This window comes from Heterocephalus glaber, unplaced genomic scaffold, assembly GCF_053883595.1.
Source record: "Heterocephalus glaber isolate CG9 unplaced genomic scaffold, H.glaber_assembly_v1.0 deba00001707, whole genome shotgun sequence".
Lineage (NCBI taxonomy): Eukaryota > Metazoa > Chordata > Mammalia > Rodentia > Bathyergidae > Heterocephalus > Heterocephalus glaber.
This window is the reverse complement of record NW_028258427.1, coordinates 1,392,257-1,414,772: the sequence shown is the minus strand read 5'-3', so window position 1 is coordinate 1,414,772 and position 22,516 is coordinate 1,392,257. Positions and strand designations below refer to the sequence as shown.

General features: G+C 34.5%; 1 protein-coding gene across 7 annotated transcripts in view; it reads left to right on the top strand.

Moving 5' to 3' along the window:
* Positions 1-22,516, top strand: part of Phkb (phosphorylase kinase regulatory subunit beta) — a 210,975-nt gene that overhangs the window by 97,402 nt on the left and 91,057 nt on the right. For all 7 annotated transcript variants that reach the window (XM_087199368.1, XM_087199365.1, XM_087199370.1 and 4 more), the window contains one exon: positions 16,115-16,178. In XM_087199368.1, the coding sequence (XP_087055494.1) occupies positions 16,115-16,178 (64 nt within the window). The remainder of the gene's footprint in view (positions 1-16,114; positions 16,179-22,516) is intronic.

Here is a 22,516-nt window from a genome sequence, read left to right as displayed (position 1 = left end):
TATTGGTACATTTTAGGTATAAAATATGATGACATTCATCATTGGGAATTTGTACCTTTACCTGATATATCTTGGTTCTTATTTTTTCCCCATTCCCCTGCCCTCCCTTCAACCCCTCCACCCCTTCCTATTTATAAAGACTTTGTTTTCATTTTTTTCTCATCTCATATTTATTCCTTTCCCTTCTTTCTTTTTCCCTACCCCTCCTATTTACCCCTTCCCTTTGGACCTTTTCTTCCTATTTCACATTATCTATTATACATTTTGATCCTTATTTACACTCTCAGTTTCTCACACCAGAGGAACTATTCAGTATTTATACATATGTGTCCTATTTATTTCACTTAAGAGTATGGCCTCAATGTGTATCCATTTAGCTGTAAATGTCTCTAGTTTCTCATTCTTTAGGGATGAGTAGTACTCCATTTTATTTTTTAAAAACCCCACATCTTTATCCAGTCTCCAGTTGATGGGCACTTGGGCTGCTTCCAAGTTTTAGCTATTATAACTGCCGCTATAAACATGGGTGCACATATATTGCTGTGGTATGATTCTTTTAATTCTTTTGGGAAGATATGCAGCAGGGGAATAGCTGGGTCAAATGGGAACTCTAATCCTAGTTTTTTGAGGTATCTTCATACTGATTTCCACAGTGGTTGCACCAGTCTGCACTCCCACCAACAGTGGAGAAGGTTCCTTTTTCTGCACAGCCCTGCTGGCATTTGTCACTGCTTGATTTCTAGATAGCAGCCATTCTTTCTGGGGTGAGGTGGAATCTCCGTATTGTTTTCAGTTGCATCTCATAAATGACCAGTGATGTTGAACATTTTTTCATAGATTTATTTGCTGTTTCTACTTCTTTGTCTGAGAAATGTCTGTTTATTTTAGATGCCCATTTTTGGATTGGGTCTTTAAATTTGATTTTTGTAAATTCTTTATATATCCTAGATAGTAGACATTTCTCTCAGGAACAGCTAGTAAAATTTTTTCCCACATTGTAGGTTGTCTCTTTATGCTGTTGGTGGTTTCTCTTGCTGTACAGAAGCTTTTAAATAAAAAGCCATCCCAGTTGTTGATTCTATGTGCTAGTTCACATGCAACTGAGGTTTTGTTCATGAAACCTTTTTCTACACCAATGTCTTCAAGAGGTCTATGTAAGCTCTCTTCCAGCTAGTTTAGTGTTTCTGTTTTAATATTTGGATCTTTAATCCATTTCGATTTTAGTTTAGTGCATGGTGAGAGATGTAAGTATTTTTAATCTTTGGCAAGTTGAAACCCAATTTTTCTAGCACCATTTGTTAAAGAGGCTCTTTCCTCCAGTGAGGGTATTTGGCTCCTTTGTCAAAGATGAAGTGGCTGAGTGTGTCTGGAGTTGTTTCTATATCTTCTAATCTGTTCCACTGATCCTCAGGTCTGTTTCTTTGCCGGTACCAATGCCGTTTTTATCACAGTAGCTTTGTAGTATAGTTTCATGTTGGGGATTGTGATACACCCTACCTTGTGTTTATTGCCTAGAATTGCTTTTGCCATTCTAGGTCTCTCCTTACTCCAAATGCGTTTTTGGATTGTTTCCTCAAGGCCTGTGCAGTATGCTTGCTGTTGAAATTTCAATTGGAATTGCATTGAATCTATATAAAGCAGTTATGGAAGTATGTCCATTTTCACTATATTGGTTCTTCTTACCTAAGAGCAAGGGATGTCTTTCCATTTTCTGATATCCTCTTCAGTCTCTTTTTTCAGAGTGCTATAGTTTTCAGAGTAGAAGTCTTTGATTTCTTTTGTTAGGTTGATTCCTCGGTATTTCATTTTTTGGGATGCTATTGTGAAAGGATTTGTTTCTCCAGTTTGTCTTTCAGTGAGTGTTGTTCATGTACAGAAAAGCTATTGACTTTTGTGTGTTGACCCTGTATCCAGCTACTCTACTGAATTTGGTTATTAAGTCCAGAAGACTTTTGGTGGAATTCTTAGGGTCTTCTATATAGAGTAATATGTCATCAGTAAATAATGACGATTTGACTTCTTCATTTTCTATCTTTATTCTTTTCTCCTATCTAATTTCTAATGTTTCCAGGACTATTTTGAGCAGGAGTGGTTATAGTGGACATCCTTGTCTTGTTCTTGATTTTAGTGTGAAGGATTCCAGTTTTTGACCATTTAGTATGAAATTGGGTGTTGGTTTTTCATAAGTGGCTTTTATCTAGTTAAGATAAAGACCATCTATTCCAATTTTCTATAGGTTTTTTTTTATGAATGGGTGTTGGATTTTCTCAAACACTTTTTTTGTATCTATTGAGATGATGATATGGTTTTTGTCCTTGACTCTGTTAATACAGTATATTACATTTATTGATTTGTGTATGTTAAACCATCCCTATATCCCTGGGATGAATCCCACTTGATCAGGGTGTACGATCTTGATGATCTTCTGTATTCTGTTTCCCAGAATCTTATTTAGGACTTTTATATCTATGTTCATTAGCGACATTACCTATAGTTCTCTTTTTTGGTTGGGTCTTCGTCTGCTTTTGGGATCAAGGTGATGCTTGCTTCCAGGAATGAATTCGGGAGTATTGCCTCCCTTTCAATTTCATTGAAGAGTTTAAACAGTAGTGGCAATAGTTCCTCTCTAAATGTCTGTGAAATTCAGCAGTGAAGTCATCAGTGCCCAGGCTTTTCTTTTTGATAAGATTTTAATTACATTTTCAGTTTCATTGATTGATAGTGGGTTGTTTAGAATTTTTAGGTCTTCTTCATTCAATTTTGATGATTCATATGTACCTAGAAATCTGTCCATTTTTCTGTGTTTTCCATCTTATTGGCATACAGGTTCTCAAAGTAGGTATTGATGATCCTCTGGATTTCTGCTGGGTCTGTTTTAATTTCACCCTTTTTCATTCCTAATTGCAGGTAATTGGGCCTTTTCTTTCCTTTGTTTTGCTAAGGTTTGGTAAGGGTTTATCTATTTTTGTTTATTCTTTCGAAGAAGCAGTTGTTTGCTTTATTGACTTTTTGTATCATTCTCTTAGTCTCCATTGCATTGATCTTTATAATTTCCTCCCTTGTATGAATGATCCTTCAGTTTGTCCTGCTCTTCTTTTTCTAGAAGCTTGAGGTTCAGCATTAGGTTATTTGAGCCCGTTCTGTGTTTCTAATATAAGTATTCATTGCTATGAATTTCCCTCATAAAAGTGCTTTCATTGTGTCCAATAGATCCCAATATGTTGTCTTGGCGTTGTCATTTAATTGTAGAAACCATCTGATTTCTTGTTTAATTTTTTCTGTGACCCTTTGGTTGTTCAGGAATGTGTGTTTCAGTTTCCATGTGTTTTTGAAATTGTTGTAATCAATTCACGAATTGATCTCCAATTTCATTGCACTATGATCTGATAATGTAGAGGAGATAACTTCAGTTTCTTTGCACTTACTTAAACACTTTCTATGACCAAGTACATAGTCTGTTTTGAAGGATGATCTGTGTACAGGTGAAAAGAATGTGTATTCTGATTTTGTGGGGTGGAACCCTCTGTAAACATGTTAAGTCCATTTGTTCAAGAGTTTGGTTGAGTTCTACTATTTTGTTGTTTGTGTTTTGTCTAGTTGATCTATCTATTTGTGACAGTGGGTTATTGAGGTTCCCTACTACTACTGTATTAGTGCTTATTTGATTTTTCATTTCCATTAATATTTGTTTTATATAGTTGGGTGTACTAGTATTTGGTGCATGTATATTTATGATTGTCATCTATTCCTCTTGGATGTTCCCTTTACAAGAATGTAGTGGGCTTCTTTGTTTCTCTTAATTAATATTGGTTTGAAATCCATTTGATCTGCAAATAGGATAGCTACTCCTGCTTTTTTTCAGTTTCTTGTTGCATGAAGTAATGTTTTCCACCCTTTATTTTTCACTCTATAAGTTTCTTTTTGAATTAAGTGTGTTTCTTGTATGCAGCATATTTTTGGATCTTGTTTCTTGGCCCATCCTGCCAGTCTATTTCTTTTATTTGGTGAATTGAGACTGATATGTATTGACTAATCCTTGTCATGACCTTTTCCTGTTTTTGGATTCTTCCCTTTTGTATTTAATTTCTTGTCTTGCCTGATAAATTCATTGTGCTGGGCTTCTTGAGGTTGTGACCCTCATTGTCTTTTTCTAGGATATTGTTTAAAATTTTTTGGAGTGCTGGTTTTGTATTCATGAAGTTCCTCAGGTGTTCTTTATCATGAAAGTATCTTATTTCTCCATTGATTTTGAAAGATACTTTTGCAGGGTACATCTGGGTTGGAGGTTGTTTTCTTTTAGCGCTTGAAATACTTCATTCCAGACTCTTCTTGACTTGAGGGTTTGTGATGAGAAGTCTGCTGTGATCCTGATGGGCATTCCTTTGTATGTGATTTGTTTCTTTTCTCTAACTGCTAGTAGGATTTTGTTCTTCCATTTGGTTTCTGGACTCTTGACTATTATATACTGAGGTGTAGATTTTTTTTTTTTAAATCATGGCTAGTTGGTGTGTTATATGCCTCAATTATCTGTATTTCAAATTCTTTCCCCTACTTGCTTAGTTCTGTGGACAGGTTCTTTTTTATGTTGTTTGCACTGTATTCTGTTTCTTCATTGACTCCCATCAGTCTTATTTTATTCTTCTTTGCATCATCTAGCAGCTGATGGATTGATTTCTTGATTTGTGGTCCCTTGCTATTTTTAAGAAATCTTTCTTTTCCTGGTCACTAATTGCAATCTTATCCTCTATATCTGAAATTCTGTCTTCACATTGGCTCATTCTGGTGCATAGACTTTCAATGGAGTTTTTAATCTGGAAATCTGTTTGCATCTGTTTTATGGATTCCATTTGTTTCCTATGTTGGGATTCCATCATGTTCCTCAGCTCCTCTACTTTTTTTAATCTTTGTCCTCTCTAGATTTATCAATCATGTCTTGCATTATGGGCACAATCTCTGTTGTTATCTGAGAAATTATTTCTGATTTTACTTTTTCCAGTTCCTTTTTTGTTGCCAGTTCAGGGAGTCTAGGTGGTTGAGTATCAGATTGTTCCATCTAGTTGCCTCTTGGAGTTGCCTTTGGTGATCTGGAAGTCTGGTTTTGAGTCTTCTTTGGGTGTCTTCTCATTTCAACCAATGCACCTTTATTGTGGTGACTCTTTGCTCTCCCATGGGCTTCAAATCTCAGCAAGCCTCAGAGAGGCCTTCTCTCAGCTGTTCAGCACTGGACTATTTCTTGGGTTCCTGATGATTGCCTTCTAGATCCCCATGCTGCTCTCTTGTTCAAGTGTGATTCTGGCTGGGGCCTGAGTACACTTAGCAGTGGTGTCTGGGTAGGCCTCTGGCTCGGGCATGCCCACCTGGGTAGCTGTTGTCCAGGAGGACCTTTGGCTGGGGTCTGTGCACCCAAGCCACTGGTGTCTGGGTAGGGCTCTGGCTGGGGCTTGTCCAACCACACGGGTGTTGTCCAGGCGGGCTTCTGGCTTGGGTCTGTGTTCACTTATTGATGGCATCTGGGCAGGGCTCTGTTTGGGGCCTGTACTGCTTGGCTGCTTTTGTCTGGGGGGGGCTTCTGGCTGAGTCCTGTAGATACTTATCAATGGTATCTGGACAGGCCTCTGGCTGGTTCCTGAGAGCCTGTGCAGCTATTGTTTGGGTGGGCTTCTGTCCCAGTCCTGTGTACCCACGCTGCTAATGACCAGGCAGGCTTTTCTCTACTTCTTTTTATACCCATATATTTTACAATTAAAATTACATTTACCTCCATGTATAATTTTGCTTTCACTTTTGTAGCATTACATTAATCATTAAATCCTATAGTTACATAACCAAGTAATCTCAGCCTTTCCAAGTTTAACTCAAGTATTTTATTCTGTAAATTTTCCCTTCTCCATTGATGTAAAGATTTTTCTGCTCCTTGTGAGCTACCTTTGAACACCATACTTCTTTGTTTTGGTGGTAAGACGAGTTTTTTATTTAAATATGAAGTGAATCCCAATCCCTAACTTTGAATGTTTTGGCTATCATGAAACAAGGGAGAAACTATACTTCATAAATTAGTAGTGTGTATATGTGCCCCAATGGAAAGAAAAATTTTGAAATATTAACTTCTTTGTTTGTTTGTTTGTTTAGAGCTTTGTATTGAACTCAGGGCCTTGCATATAACAAGCCTGTATTGTACCACTGAGCTATAATCCCCAGTCTGAAACATTAACTTCTAAGCAGAACTTTACATTCAACAATATAATTTTTCTTTTTTGAGGCTTTTGTTGCAATGTAAAGACAATGTTAGAAGTAAAAAGAATTAAAATCTGATTTTTATTGTTTTTTAGTTTTGTGTTCTTTTTTCTAGCAGAGAATTAAATATTAAGTAACCACCGTAGCATCATTTTATTGTGCCATTTTAAACTATGTAGTGCTTATTATTGAAAGTAATTATTTAGTCTTAAGTCATTTTGATGTTCCAGTCATTGAGTTATGATAGCAGCATTTGCCTATCCATTCTTCTTCATTTTATGTGTTTTTGCCATTCTGAACAGCTCATGATCACCAATTAGACCCATAGTACTAAAAACCCCTTTTTCTTCCTAAAATATGATTAGTCTTTCTAAAATATGATTAGGTAGTTAAAAGAGTTAAAGTATCATGTTGTGAGCAGGAAACTATGAATGTAGTTACTACAGTTACTACTGTGGATTTTCTCATGGGTTATAAATCACCTAATCCAAACCCCATCATTTTTTTCTAGAAAAGCTTTGATTTATATAACAAATCACTTTATTACAAAGTTCTTCCAAGCAAATATTGCTACATCTTAAGTCTCTCAAGTGAATGGCAAAACACAAGATGTTATGATATCACTTTGCAAGAATCAAATCAATGTATGCTTTCTTTTACATACCCACCAAATGTTAATATATTCCATACCTAATTGAATAATTTAGTTTTCTGAGAATGTCTTCGGCCATTAAAATATTTAAATGTTACAGTAGTATAGCGTGTATTTGCCAGCTAAACGTAAGATCACATTAGGAATGTATTTGGGTTGCTGAATAGCTTTCTGTTTCCAGAGATGTAAGTAACCATTGGATAATAAAATTCTCATTTTTTAATTTATAGTGTATCTAATTATTTAACCATTGTATTGGAAAAAGGAGTTAAAATGTAAAAGAATCAATAAACATTTACTTTACTATAGGTATTGTTTTTGTTTCTTTTGTAATACTATTGAATTTCAAAGATGGTTTCCAAAATCATACTATACTCTCTTTCTTTGTTGTTTTTTGAAATGGTGTCCCACCGCATTGTCCGTGTTGGCCTCATACTGTTAGGCTCAAGTGATCCTTCTGCCTCAGCTGCCTGAGTAGCTTATACCCCACACAATCTTGAAAAACAAAGTTAAAGGATTCACACTTTCCAATTTCATAACTTACTACAGAGCTACAATAATTAAGATACCGTGATTGTGACAAAAATAGATACAGAGATCAATGGAGTAGAATTAAAGTCCATAAATAACCCCATATGTGTATGGTCAGTTGATATTGATAGAACTTCAAAGAGTCAGTTGATTTTGATAGAAGTTCAAAGACCTAGGTCAGTGAGAGAGAACAGTCTATTCAATAGATAGTACCAGGACAACTAGATGTCAGTGTTCACATGCAAATGAATAGATTTGGACTGCTACCTCACACACCATACAAAAGTTGACTTGAAATAGATCAAAAACTTTTCTATGTGTAGGATCTAAAACTGTAGAACTTTTAGAAGAAAAAATGGTTGAAAAATCATTGTGACCTTGATTAGGTACTGATTTCTGAGATGTGACACCTAAAGCATAGGTATTTAAAAATAAAAAGAAGTTTATACAGGTTTTCCTGGGAACAGAGGTATTTCTCTCTCTGGAATAAATGCCCAGTAGTTCATGCAGCTGATGAGTCATATCATAATTTTGTGGTTTTTTAAGAAACTGCAAAACTTTTCCAGAGTCCTTATATCAATTTGCATCCCCACCAACAATGTATGAGTGATATATTTTATCTCCATCCTTTCCAGCATTTGGTGTAACTGTTTTTTATTTCCATCACTCTGGTTTATAGTGATAACTCATCATGATTTTAATTGGAATTTTCTAATAGGTGTTGAATATTTTTTCACGTGTTTATTTGCTATCTGTATGTCCTCTTTGGTAAAATGTTTCCTCATATTTTTCCCCATGTTTTTAATTAGATTGTTTTTATTGACTTTTGAGAGTTCTTTATATATTCTACATACTTGTCCTTTGTTAGAAATGTTTTTTGCAGATTTTTTCTTTCATCCATATCTTATCTTTAGGGTCTTTTGCAGAACAAAAGTTTCAAATTCTGATGAAGCACAGTCTATCAGCTTTTCCTTTTATTATACTTTTCTTTTTGGTACCAGGGATCAAACTCAGGATCTTGTGCTTGTGAGGCAGGCTTGGTGCCAACTGAGCTAAATCCGTGGCCCTATGAGTTATACTTTCGATGTTGAGTTTGATAGCTCTTTAACCAAGTCTTTGATTCTGAAAGTTTTCTCCTATTTTATTTTGTCTAAAAGTTTCATAGTTTTATATTCTTATATTTATATTCATGATCCATTCTCAATTAATTTTATATAAAGTGTGAGACTTAGATTGAAGTTTCTCTTTTTAAAGTTTTTCTTTCCTTATTTTTTTATCTATTGATATCCACATCTCCAGCAACATTTAATTAAAAGACTACCCTTCCTCCAAAGAAATGCTTTTTGTCCCTCAAATAAAATGGGCATATATATGTGGATCTATTAATGGGTTTTATGTGCCTGTCTCTTTGCCAATACCAGACAGACTTAATTACTGTAACTATATAATAAGTCTTGAAATTGACTAAAATGATTCCTCTCACTTTATCTTTTGCTTTCCAAATAGTTTTAACTATTGTTGTTCCTTTGATTGTCAGTATAAATTTTAGAATAATTTTGTGTGTTTCTACAAATTTGACTGCCACGTGTTCATTGCTAGTATGGAGAAATATAATTTGCTTTTTCATATTAACCACACATCTTGTGACTTTGCTGTACTCACTAGTTCGAGAAGTTATGTTTTACTTTGTTTTTTAATACATTCCTTGGGATTATGTCTACAGAAAATAATGTCCCTGCAAACAGGGACAGTTTTATTTCTACCTCCAAACTATATTATTTTCCTTTCTTGCCCTATTATGCTACCTAGAACTTCTAGTATTATGTTGAACAGTTGTGGGGAAAGTAGACAGCCTTGCTTTCTTCACAGTTTTAGAGAAAAGGCATTCTTTGACCATCAAATATAAGGTTCACTTTAGGATTTCTATAGGTCAAATTGTATATATTTCTTCTATTCTTAGTTTTGTGAGTATTTAAAATCATGAAGAGGTATTAAATTTTTTCTCCATTGATTGATATGATCATCTGGCTATATTGACTGATTTTTAAATTATTAAACAAGGTTGTATCCCTGGAATAACTCTCACTTTAGTCCTCATGACAACTTATTTTCTATATTATGGAATTTGGTTTAGTATGTGCTTTAAGGATTTTAATGTGTATGTTCGGGAAAGTTCTGTTGGTCTACACGGTTTTTCTTTTGTCTTTTGGTTTCAGAGTAATGCTGTGGTAGCTTCATAAAATGAATTCTGTTTTTTTCTTCCAGGGAAGAACTGTTTAGAATTGGTGTTCTTTTTAAGTATTAGGTAGAAGTATCTAATGAAATCATTTAGGCCTGCAGATTTTTATTTGGGCCATTTTAAAGTTATTGATTAAATTACCTTAATAATTGCAGGGCTGTCTAGTTTATCAGTTTCATATTGAGTGAATAGTGGCAGATTTGGCTTTCTGCTTTTCTAGGCTTGGTCCATTTCTAAGGTGTCAAATTTAAATGTGTAGAATTTTTTGAAATACTTCTTATTATCCTTTTCTTGTCTACAGTAACTATAGTGATATCTCCTGTATTATTTCTTCGCCATTCTTGTTAGAGGTTGGTAAATTTTAAAGTTTGCTGCAAAAAGCCGGCTCTTTGCTTCATTACTTTTCTCTTGCTTTTCTATAAAATTTTATTGACTTGTATTCTTATCAATGTTATGATCTTCTACTTGCCCTGGATTTAATTTGCTTTTCTTTTATTAGATTCTTAAGGTGAGGCCTTTACTTCTTTTCAGATATACACATTTAACACTATAAATTTCTCTGTTGGCACTGCTTTAGTTGTGCTATATGTATTTGGTATGGTGTATTTTCATTTTCATTGAAGTCACTGTATTTATTTTTTTTGTACTTCACTTGAGATTTCCTCTATGACCCATTTGGATTATGTTAAAGTACATCGTGTTGTTTATAAGATTTAGAAGATTTTCTTGTTATCTTTGTTTTTGCTTCTAATTTCATTCCATTCTATTGAGAAAATATGGTGTAACTTTGACTCTTATTTTTTTGAAGTTTTACTTATAGCCTTATAGGTTATACTTATAGGATAATATTCTATCTTGGTAAGTATTGACGTGCACGTTAAAAAAAAAAACAACACAACAAAACACCACCACCCCCACCCCAAGTGTATATTTTACTCTTGCTATGTAGAGCATTCTAAAAATATCAGTCAATTCTGTTGATGGTATTAAGTTCTTATATATCTTTGGTGGTTTACTTTCCCCTTTGGTTCTATTAATTTTGTTTGAAATATTTTTCACCTCTGTTGCATACAGTTAGCATTGCCGTATCTTGTTACATTGAGCCTTTTATCATTGTATAATTTCTCTTTCCAGCTTTAGTAATTTTCTTTGCTAAGAAGTCTACTTTATTTCTTATTAATATGTTCATTCTTGTTTTCTTTTGATTAGTGTTTGCATGATATCTTTTTCTATCCTTTTAATTTTATCCTACTTAATTATTATATTTGAATTGAGTTAGTTATAGCTAATATATAGTTGATTCACATTTTAACTTGATCAGTCTTTTTAATTGGTGTATTTCGACCTTTTATGTTAAACTGTTTTCTTTTACTTATCTTCTTGTGGATACTTAAATGTTGTTTAGAAGTCCATTTACATTCATCTGTGGTAGTTTTGGTTATATCTTTTTGCATAGCATTTTTGTGGTTTCTTTACTTATTATATTGTATAATACCTCAGAATATCAGTGTCATCATTTTAATACCTTGATGAAAGTATAGAAACCTTACCTCTATTGTCTTAGAATACAATTATCTTAAATAATACAATTATTACATTTATAATACAATTGTCTTAAATATTTTCTCTATACAGATTTAGAATCATGTCAGATAGTGGTATAAGTTTTGCTTCAACTGCCAAACATTGAACTGGAGAGAAGAAGTCTATTGTATTACCCATGTTTTTGCTTAACATGTTATTCTTCCTGTCCTCCCTCCTTTTATTCATTCTTCCTTCCTTTTTTCCTTGTGTGTTTCAAGATTTTAAAAATTTCTTTCTCTTTCTCTTAATTGATTTTAAATCATTAACTTTATGTTTAGAGAACTGCCTATAACCTTTTTTTAAGAATAGATCTGGTTTTTTTTTTGTATTCTTTTATTGGTACATTGTAGGTATACAACACAATTACATTTCTCATTGGGAATTGTACCTTTACATAATGCATCTTGGTTCTTATTTTTTCCCCATTCCTAGCCCTCCCTTCATGCCCTCCACCCTTCCCTGTTTACAAAGACTTTATTTCCATTTTTTCCATTTCCCATCATTTTTCCTTTCCCTTCTTTCCTTTCCCTTGCCCCTCCCACTACCCCTACCCCTTTGAACCTTTTCTTCCTATTTTACATTATTGATTATTCATTCTAATCATTGGTACATTTTAGGTATACAATATAATGACATTCATCATTGGAAATTTGCACCTTTACATAGTCTCTCTTGGTTCTTATTTTTCACCCTTGCTCAGCCCTCCCTTCAACCCCTCCAGTCCTCCCTATTTACAAAGATTTTGTTGCTATTTTTCCATTTTCTCATATTAATCCCATTCCCTTCTATCCTTTCCCCTAGCCCTCCCACTTCCTTCTCCTTTGCCCCTTTTCTTCCTATTTCACATTACCTAAGAATAGGTCTGTTGGTAAGATAATCATTATTTTTTCTCGATCTGAGACTATCTTGGTTTCCCTTTGATTATTAAATAACATATTTACTCATATAGGATTCTAGGTTACCAGTTTTCTTTTTTTCAACTCTTGAAAACTCTTGGTGACATACTTCTACCTTTTATGATTTTTAATAGGCAACCGTCATTTTAATGTTTTTTTCCCTTTAGAAGTAAGGTGTTTTCAGTGGCTACTTCTAAGATTTGGTGTTACTGTTTTGGGGGTTTTTTGGTCTTTAATTTTCAGAAATTACAGATTTTTTTTTTTTTTTTTTTTTTTTTTTGGTTTTGGGTATTGAACTTGGGACCTTGCGCTTGTGAGGCAGGTGGTGGCAGTACTGAGCTAAATCCCCTACAGATTTGTTTTTAATTCTATTTGCCTTTTACTAGGCTTCTTGAATATGGATTTCATGGTTCTTGCTACTTGGGAATTTTTCTGTTATTATTTCCTAAAGTACTTTTTCATCTCCACCCTGTTTCTTCTCTCTAGATACTCCAGTGATATGAATGTTAGACCTTTTGTTGTGTTCCCAAGCTCTGATCTTTTTTTTTTTTTTTTTTAGTTTGTTTTCTCTGTATTGTTCAGATTGGGTTATTTTGATTGTTCTTTCTTCTGGGTTAGTTATTCCTTGTTCTGTCTCCTTTCTTTTGCCATTGAGACCATCCATTGAGCTCTTTATTTTGATTATTGTATTTTTAAGTTCTAAAAACTTTGCCTGAGATTTTCTGTTTCTTAGTTGAGGCTTTTTTTCATTTGTCTCAACATGTTCATAACTGCACATTGAAGTATTTTTTTTTATTGTGGCTGCTTTAAAATCTTTGTTGGCTAATGATAACATTGTTGAATTCTCAGTGTTAGCCTGTATTGTATTTTTTCATTTGGTTTGAGACCATCTAGAGGACTAGTTTTTAATGGCAACATGGACATCTTATATATAATGAGTCTTTGCATTTAATTTTAACTTTCTGAGTTAAAGTATTTTGCTCTGCCACTATAGACTGTGGAAATCAGTCTGAGGAGATACCTCACAAAACTAAGATTAAAGGTCCCATTGACCCACCTATTCCCCTGCTATATACCTTCCCAAAACAATTAAGAAAATCATAACAGTGATATATGTGCACCCATGTATATAGCAGCACAGTTTGTAACAGCTAAAACTTGGAAACAGCCCAATTGCCCATCAACTGGAGACTGGATAAAGAAGACATGTTTTTTTAAATTATATAAAATGGAGTACTACTCAGCAGTAAAGAAAGAGAAACTAGAAACATTTATAGCTAAATGGATGCACATTGAGGCCGCACTCTTAAGTGAAATAAATAGAACAAATGTGTAAATACCGAATAGTTTCTCTGGTATGAGAAACTGAAAGTGTAAATAAGGATCAAAATGTATAATAGATAATGTGAAATAGGAAGAAAAGATTCAAAGGGGAAGGAGGAGGGGGAGGGGAAAGGAATAAATATAAGGTAAGGAAAAACCAAAACAAAGTCTTTGTAAAGAGGGAGAGGTGGAGGGGTTAAAGGGAAGGCAGGGGAATTAGGAAAAAAAAATAAGAACCAAGATATATCTGGTAAAGGTACAGATTCCCAATGATGAATGTCATCATATTGTATACCAAAAATGTACCAATAAACTTCCTGAAAAAAATTTTTGCTCTGACAAGGAAAGTGGAAAAAGATCATCTTATTACTGCCAGGTAGGGTAATGAGACCAAGGTTTGTGTTACTACCCAGGGTGGGGGACTTCTCATTCCTCTTGGATCTGAGGAAAATGTCTAGCTCCCTAGATAGGCTTCACTAATACCTCCTGGCTGGGAAGGATAGCAGTGTCTCTTTACTGGTTCCCAATTAGACTCTATTTATGTGATTGTAGAAAAGTTACGGACTCCTCTGGATTTTCTTTGATACTATGCCAATAGATAAGGAAGGTTTGCCTCATTACTTATTTATAGGAGAAGAAGTCTAGGCTTTCCCTATAGTCTCCATTGATACCAAAGTGTGGGGGAAGTGTGTGAAGGGAGCATTACTGCCATCCTTCTGGAGTGGAGGCCTTGATGTCCTCTTTATGGTTTTCTGGCATGTCCATGGCTGAGGTGGTTAGGGTTGAACATGGTGCCTCATGGCAGATTCATGATGTAGAAGCCTGGGCTTCCCACTCAGCCTTCACTGAAGTGAATAGAGGTAGGATCACAGTGTTTTCTGAGTGTATATTTTTTAAAGGTGTTCTATTTTGCTAGGCTGCACTTTTCGTGGTCCATTGGCTAGAGAGGACTGGCTTTTATTGGTTCTGTTTTGCAATGCCCCTGCTGGTATTTTGTGGTTGTCCTTTAGCTGTTGTCTGGTATGTATGAGACAAAAAGGAAGGCCAGGGAGCTTACCACAGTGTTGTGTCTAGAGCCCTGGAGTTCACAGTCAGTCTCCTCATCTTTCTGAGCCGTCTTATGTTTGCTTTAAGTGTATTGTTCAAGACTTTTAATTGTATTTAGTAAGAACAGGGAAATTATGCCTATTCCATTTTCTTAACCATGTATATTTAAAATAAGCATTTACTGTCCCATAATAAAAGTAATCTTTTGGGCTGGGCATTTGACTCAATGGCACCGTGCCTGCCTTGCAGGGGCAAGGTCCTGAATTTGATATCCCCCCCCCGTACCCCCCGGTACTAAAAACAAAAAAATCAAAATAAAATAAAAGTAATCTTTCTTTGAGAATAGTTCTGTAAACAGCCTTTAAAAATGTCGCTCATGATGTCATGACTAACTTGACAAGGGTTTCTGATTTTATTTTTCTTTCTTTGCAGTGCTGGGGATTGAACTCAGGGCCTTGTGCATGTTGGGCAAATTCTTTACCACTGAACCACACACCAGTCCATGGTTGTGAGATTTAAAGTACATTCTAAGACCTGGAAAGGCTTTTTTTTTTTTTTTCCTTTCAGTATTGGGGATGGAACCTAGGGACTTGTGCATTCTAGGCAAGTGTTCTACCACTGAGCTGCACTTCTGCTTGGCGGGGGTGGGGTTGTCATTGGCACTAACTAACTGAGCTGCACTTCTATTTGGAGGGGCTCATTGGCACTACTCCAAAGAAGCTTGAAAAACCCATACCAGTTCCCCAGATGGGACCCTTGCTGTGGCTTTAGGGGCAACAATAGTAATCACAGATTCAGAGGGTGCTGGATTGATGACAGCTCATTAATTTCTAGTGATGTTAATACATATGCACGTGCTTTGAGTGAGACAGAAATTTGCAATAAGTCAATTGGACATTATATCTAAACTTTTTAAAAGTATGTTGTATTACTTTTAATGAAATATGTCCCATTTTCTAACACTATTATATATGGCATTTGAAAGGCCAAAGGAGTAGAGGGAAATATGGATACAGAAGGAAATGCTGCTTATTTTATTACAAAAAGAATGTACCAAAAAGTGAGAGGCATAGTGATCAGGTATTTTGTGAGCATAAAATAATACCTATTTTATTGGATCCTAAAAAAAGGAATATTTAAGTGGATACATTAAACCACACTCTATAACAAGTGTATGACATGCAAAATCATTTTTAAAGCTCAGAATTGACATCAGAAAAGCTCTATTACATTGATCTGAACTAATGATGCCCAACCTGGTCATTACTGCACATATCATCATAACACACATTCCTCTAAAGTTCATTTTTTTTCTTGAGTTAGTGAATAGAAATGAAACTAGAATTAAAACTGCTCCCATCAGTAGTATGACTGATAGCCTAGATCAAGGTGAACCTAGAAATATTTTTCCCAAATGATCACTAACTCTTTAAAAGAAAAATTAAAATAGTGAAATGTCAAAATGCTATCTCTTAGACATTGTTCTTTTATGGAAGTTATTATAAGTGTTAATAAAAACTTGCTTGTGAATATTCATCAGATAATGATTCTTATTTTGTAGCTAGACATTTCAAAGTAATAAATTTTTTCCTTTTTTTTTTCTTTTAGCTCTGTTGGCCTAGCAAAAGCAGCTCTAGAGGCAATTAATGGATTTAACCTTTTTGGCAACCAGGTAAAAAAAAAAGAAGTCTTTGATTATTTGAATTGCATGTTTAATTAATTTTGATATTATTTAGTAAAGTCATTTCATCATAATTATTAAATATCTGAAATATAAGTAGCAGTCTATGCATGGACAGCTTTTCCTTTGAAAATGATCTGCCAGTTAAATTTTAATTTTTTTGCCAAAAACAATTGTTTTAAACATCTCTTTATAAATAATTCTAATGTTTTGGGTTAATAGCTTCCTCAAGTTTCTTACCTATTTCTTAGGGACTTCATTCTTTTTTTAATATTCCTGGCATTATATATTCCATGTCAATTTTCATATTGGTTTCAGTTTAGTATATGCAATGCAGAGGGGAGTTTGTATAATGTATGGAGTCAGATAATAGGGAGTTTTGATCTTAATTTTACCCTTTACTATATGTAATTATTTATCTTCAATCTCATTTATCTGGGGATAAAAGGAAAAGCCTAAGGGTCACCTTAAATTTTAATAAAAATTTTAACCAGTTTTTGCATGAGAAGAAACTAATCAACTGCCATAGATTGAGTTGTCAATGGAAGGAAATAAAATATAATGGTTGCTATTCTGGGTCAAGAAGTAGGCTACTGTTTTAGCAGTTTTTATAGAGTTGCCAAATGATAAGGCAATATGAAATTTCTAATTCATATTATAATTAACCTTAAGGTATTAAAATACTAAGTCTATGAAGATGCATTTTAGGAAATTACACAGATGTGTGGCAGTTATAATACTGTGTATCTGGAATCTTGAATTTAAGAAAGTTTCAAGGTGTAATATGATAGCATGACTTCCTCTCTTCCTTCCCCTCCCTACATATATAATCTCATCTCACCCCAGCTTCCCCTGGAGGATGGGTTCTAGTTATAACTAGGATATGAGGAATGGCTACAGACAGGATTGGGAGGAGAATAATGTCTTTTCTGGGTGCACCAGAATTATCCCTGGATCATCCACTTCCTATATACTACTGGATGGATGGATGGATAAATAGGTAGGTGGATAGGTAGGTAGGTAGGTAGGTAGATAGATAGATAGATAGATAGATAGAGAATTAAAGAATGGCATTATATTATTAGTTAAGACAGGATCACTATATGCTCTGTACCAAAGTTTCAGCTTCCTCATCTAAAAAGGTAGAGATAATGATAATAGGATCTAACTCAAAAGTTTTTCAGTCAAATACAGTGTGCCCAAAAAATGCATACATACTTCAGCAGTTTGCCATACTAATAAATGTCTGGAAAGTAATGGCTACCACTTTGAGCACCTGTTATAATTGTAAAGGCCAAAGGTAACTTTTATTAATCTCATATCTCAATAAATTTAGTATTAAAATATGTATTTACAAGTTTTTCTTTCCCTGATGTATACATGTTTTTGGTGGACTCTGCATAATATGGCAGAAGTTTGGTAAAGATTAAAACCTCAGTAAATGTTATCTATTGTTACTGTTATTAATGAAATATAAGTAATATTAAAGTGGGGGAATGAAGAGATTGAACCAAAAGTCCTATAGAGAGTTATCTCAAAGACACTGAAGAGTCATGAATTATGTAATTTAGGGGTGGTACAGTTAGTCTGAAGAAGTACAAAAGTACAAGTCTGAAGTACAACTCCTGTGAGGATGGCTTCTGTGGCATACTAAATAGAGAACTGAATGAAGTTAAGTGACTTTAAGTTGACTGTGAACAATAGTGTCCAGCTTTTATTTTGCAGTCATGCCATTTCATTTAATGTAACCGAGCCTTAGTACATGTTACTTTCATGTCTTTAGGTACCTCCTACCTCTGTATACACCTACCTACATACACACAGTTACCTTTCTTAACTCTCCATAGCCTTCAAGGCATTGATTTTCCCAGGAGGCTGTTATAGGTTGCTTAGCTATAATTCCAAAACAACTGAATTTGTTTATTAGGACTTCTAATCCTCAGCCAGTTTTTCAGTCTTGAGTGCACATTGAAATTATTTGAAGAGCTTAAAAAAATACTGATGTCTGAGCTTCTCCCCCCCAGGGATTCTGATATAACTAGTGTAGGAAGAAACCTTAGCTTTGAGATTTTTAAAAATTGTTCTGAAATTCTAAAGTGCAGCCAAGGATGAGAACAGCTATTCCAAGCAGAGTTAATTTTTGCCTTGTTTAGGTTATATCTGTTTCCAACATAGCTGTGCATCAAATGTTTGCTAAATGAACCATTATTTGATTATTTCAGATAGGAATATAAGTAAATAACATCTTATTCCTTAGCCATACAAATATTACACTTACAAGTAGAACCTCTTCATCTTCCATTGTCACAGTATAGTATCAATGTCCTAGTTTTACAAATTCTCTTTTGTCCTTTCATCTGATGAGGAATATTGCAGAAATCTGATTTTTTTTTTTCTTTTTGGTGGTGCTGGGTATTAAACCCATGTGTAGTAGAGAAGTGCTGTACGATTGAGTTGTACCTCCAGTCCCAGAAACCTGACTTTGAAAATGTTAATATCCCCACCTCTGTACTAGTTCAAATGATAATGTGCCTGCTAAACAGTGGGACATTTTAAAGTGCATGATCATCTGAGTATTTAATCGTTTTATATTACTCCGTATCTTTAAAGAGGTGTGATCTTACTAAAAGTCAGTGATAGGGAAAAGAACTGCCATAAAATAATTCTTTTTATTCAAGTGAATACCTAAAATAACCCTGAGATTTGGGTGGGGATTTCAGGCCATATGGGAATTCATTTATTTCCAATGACTATACAGTGTTTTGGAAGATCTGATCATGTATCTTTAAGTAAATTAAGTTAGAGCCTTCAAAAAGTACATTTCCTAGATGGGATAAAGAAGATGTGGTTTTTGTTTTTTTTAATAAAATGGAGTACTACTCATCCATAAAGAATGAGAAACTAGAGACATTTATAGCTAAATGGATGCACATTGAGGCCTCACTCTTAAGTGACATAAATAGGACAAACGTGTAAATACTGAATAGTTTCTCTGGTGTGAGAAACAGAAAGTGTAAATAAGGATCAAGATGTATAATAGATAATGTGAAACAGAAAGAAAAGGTCCAAAGGGGAAGAGGAAGGGGGAGGGGAAAAGAAAGAAGGGAAAAGAATAAATATGAGTTGAGGAAAAAACAGAAACAATGTCTTTGTAAACAGGGAGGGATGGAGGGATTGAAGGGAGGGCAGGGGAATGGAGAAAAAGTAAGAACCAAGATATATCATGTAGGACCGAGGATTTAGCTCAGTGGCACCACACCTGCCTTGCCAGAGCAAGGTCCTAAGTTTGATCCCCAGTACCAAAAAAAAGATATATCATGTAAAGGTACAAATTCCCAAGGATGACTGTCATCATATGGTATACCTAAAATGTACCGATAAACTTAATAAAAAAGAAGTATGTCTCCTGTTGATGTCAACTCAAGAGAGTCATGGATCTTTGGAGATGGAAAGGCCCCTCTCAACCCGAATGGTCAGAGTTTGAAATAGCTTTTCTCAGATCACACAGCAGGACTAAGAATTAAACAAAAGCCACTCAATAATTAATCTAGAAGATCAGCTATTGGTATAGGACCTCTAGGATCTTGGATGTGTCCTTCCTTTATCATTTGAAGCTGCACATTTTCTTTGAAAACCCTCATGCCATTCTCTGGGTAATAAATATTTATCTTCTGAAGGTGGTATCCACTTTACAAATAGTGTGAAAAATTTGCCTTTTGCCTTTTTGTACTTTAGTACATTAGATAAAACAAATGTTAATTTTATTGTTTACTGGTATTTGGTGGGTGGCAAAAGCATTTAGCTTTGGTTATGATTATGTGTGCCTATATTTTCTCCTTTTTCTCAGCAGTCATTTTCCTTATTATTCAAAAGAAACATTATTTAAATCTCTGCTCTGAAACTATTTTCAGAATTTTTTTCTTTGGGATACTTAAGAATATAGTGTGATAAAATGACCTAATTTCTTTAATGATTGGTTGATATTAAAGGTTAATTTGGGACTATGCCTCATTTAGAAGCATACTCATGAGTCCTCTATAAAGGAATCATATGTTTCATCAGGATCTAAAACACATTCTACATAAATATAGTGATAAATATATTTAAATGTTATTTAAGTAATATTTGATAATGTTTAAATCAGGATTTAACAGTATAAAATGTCATGGATATAATAAGAAACAATTTTGTGATTCCTTGATTTGAGTCTAGCTCTGCTCTTCTCAGACCCTGAGAATTAATGCTGAGGTGCAGCTTACTCTGATTTTAGCATAAGAGCAGCATCTCGTATAGAGGAGAAAAGCCTTGATTTGATTGTAAGAGGGGCTGCTGGAAACAACTTCAGGGTTGGGAAGCAAAAGTTGGCTGTTTCCACACCCACTGCTGGTACAACCATGATATAAGGGAGAGTTTCCATCAGTAAATATCCTTGCTGGAAGAGCTCCCTTCTCCAGACTGTGCTGCAGAACTAAGGAGCAGCCTAATACTGCATAGGAAGAAAAATCTCCAGATTTTGGTTTTCTGGTCTGATTTGGCTTTCAGAATGAGATATACTGACTTTTTATTTTTTTATTCTAGGTGAAGGCAGAAAGTTCGTTAGTTTAGACTCAGACAAGTGATTAAAACACAAAAGAGGGGCTCAGATAATATTTCAAATAATTTTCACTTTTAATTGAGACCGTTGATAAGATGGTACCACTAGCCCTAGGAACCATCTCAAAAGTGTCTGTTCTGGTCATGAAGATTGAGGGTAGAGGTGAAAAGTGTGAGTATGGTCCTTTGCTATCATTGAAACTCATGTCCCTGTGACTGTGGTCAAGTGCAATCATCTCATATGTTTACTAGAACAAAAACAATTATAAAACTCCTCTTGGAGAGTAAAGTTTGAGCTATAACTTATAAAATATCCTGTTTTGGTTGAGTCAGGAGATTAGGGCAGGAAATAAAAGGTGAAGATCAAATATCCAAAGTTAATCAGATACTCTAAAGTGATGTATACCTATAAAGTAGCCTTTCATATTCTTGCTTTTGATTGGTGAACTCAAGATACTAACACATAAGCTGAGGCCAGAGTCTAAAAGGTGATGACTAGAGAGAATGCTCATATTATGCAAAGTGCTCAAAGTGATGCAGACAGCTACTTCCTTTGAAATTTGCAGGCCTAAAATTAATGTGTCTGATGATTTAAAGTAGACGATAATTAATTCGATATGTGCACTCTCCTTGATGACTTTTTCTAAAGACTTGCTTTTGAATGGGAAATAGCGGCCCACGACCTTAAGTAATTTTGCCCTCCTGGAAATCTGGACCATAATGCCTAAACCATGACATTGTTTGTTTTTGAAAGAGGACAGCCCAACAATATAAAAGACTAACCTTTAATCTCACTGTTAGAGTAATATTATGAGATTAGTTTTCCATTCGGGCATATTTCTTAGAGCCTAACAGACCTTAATTGAGACCTTAATAAATACTTGATGAATTTAGATTATTTTTGGCCAGAAAAAAAAAGTTGGCTGTTTACATTATCAAATAATGGAGAGAATTGCCAAATTTGTCATTTTACTTCATTATATATAAATTATCCTATTCAGATTGTATCTTTTAAAGAGTCAATTTCAGATGATTTGGCATGTAATTAATTTTATTAATTATTAGCCTCAGGATAAATTACAACTCCTATTATTTTGTGTATTCATAGGCTCCTAAGATAGTATACCATTTATTTTCTGAGTGTTTTGTTGTAACTATTCTGTTTGCTTTTATTTCTCCAAAAATTCAGATCTTAGATTTGGTCCTCACCTTCTCTGCTTCTCTAGGGACTCATTATAATCATTATTCTTACATATAAGGTACTTACGTGGTGCTTAGTTGCACAGTGCCATGTACGTGCCATGTGTATTTTTCTTTAATGATTGTCTTGGACTGTATATTACCTGAGACAGTTCCTTGAGATCACAGTTCAAACTTTGTTTGTTTACCACAAAGCAGAGTGCACAGTACTTTAGCCGCTACTTGGTAACACTTTGTTGAATGAATAAAGATGGAAGATTGGAACTCGCAGTAGGAAGAACAGTGAAGCATCAGTCAAGTTGTTGAGAGACAGCCTCCCTCATTTCCTTCATTTACATGATGGTATTAATTTACTTCCTGGAGTTACAGATATTTAAAAAAATGTTCCAAACAAGAAGTCACTCTGGAAGCTAGTACTCATATATGAAAGAAAGTTAACGGGAAATATATACAGCTAGTGAGTCTGATATTTGGGAGTTTGGTGCTATTAGATTTGAAGTTTCAGTCTAGGTGATTAATATGAGGTATGTTTAGTT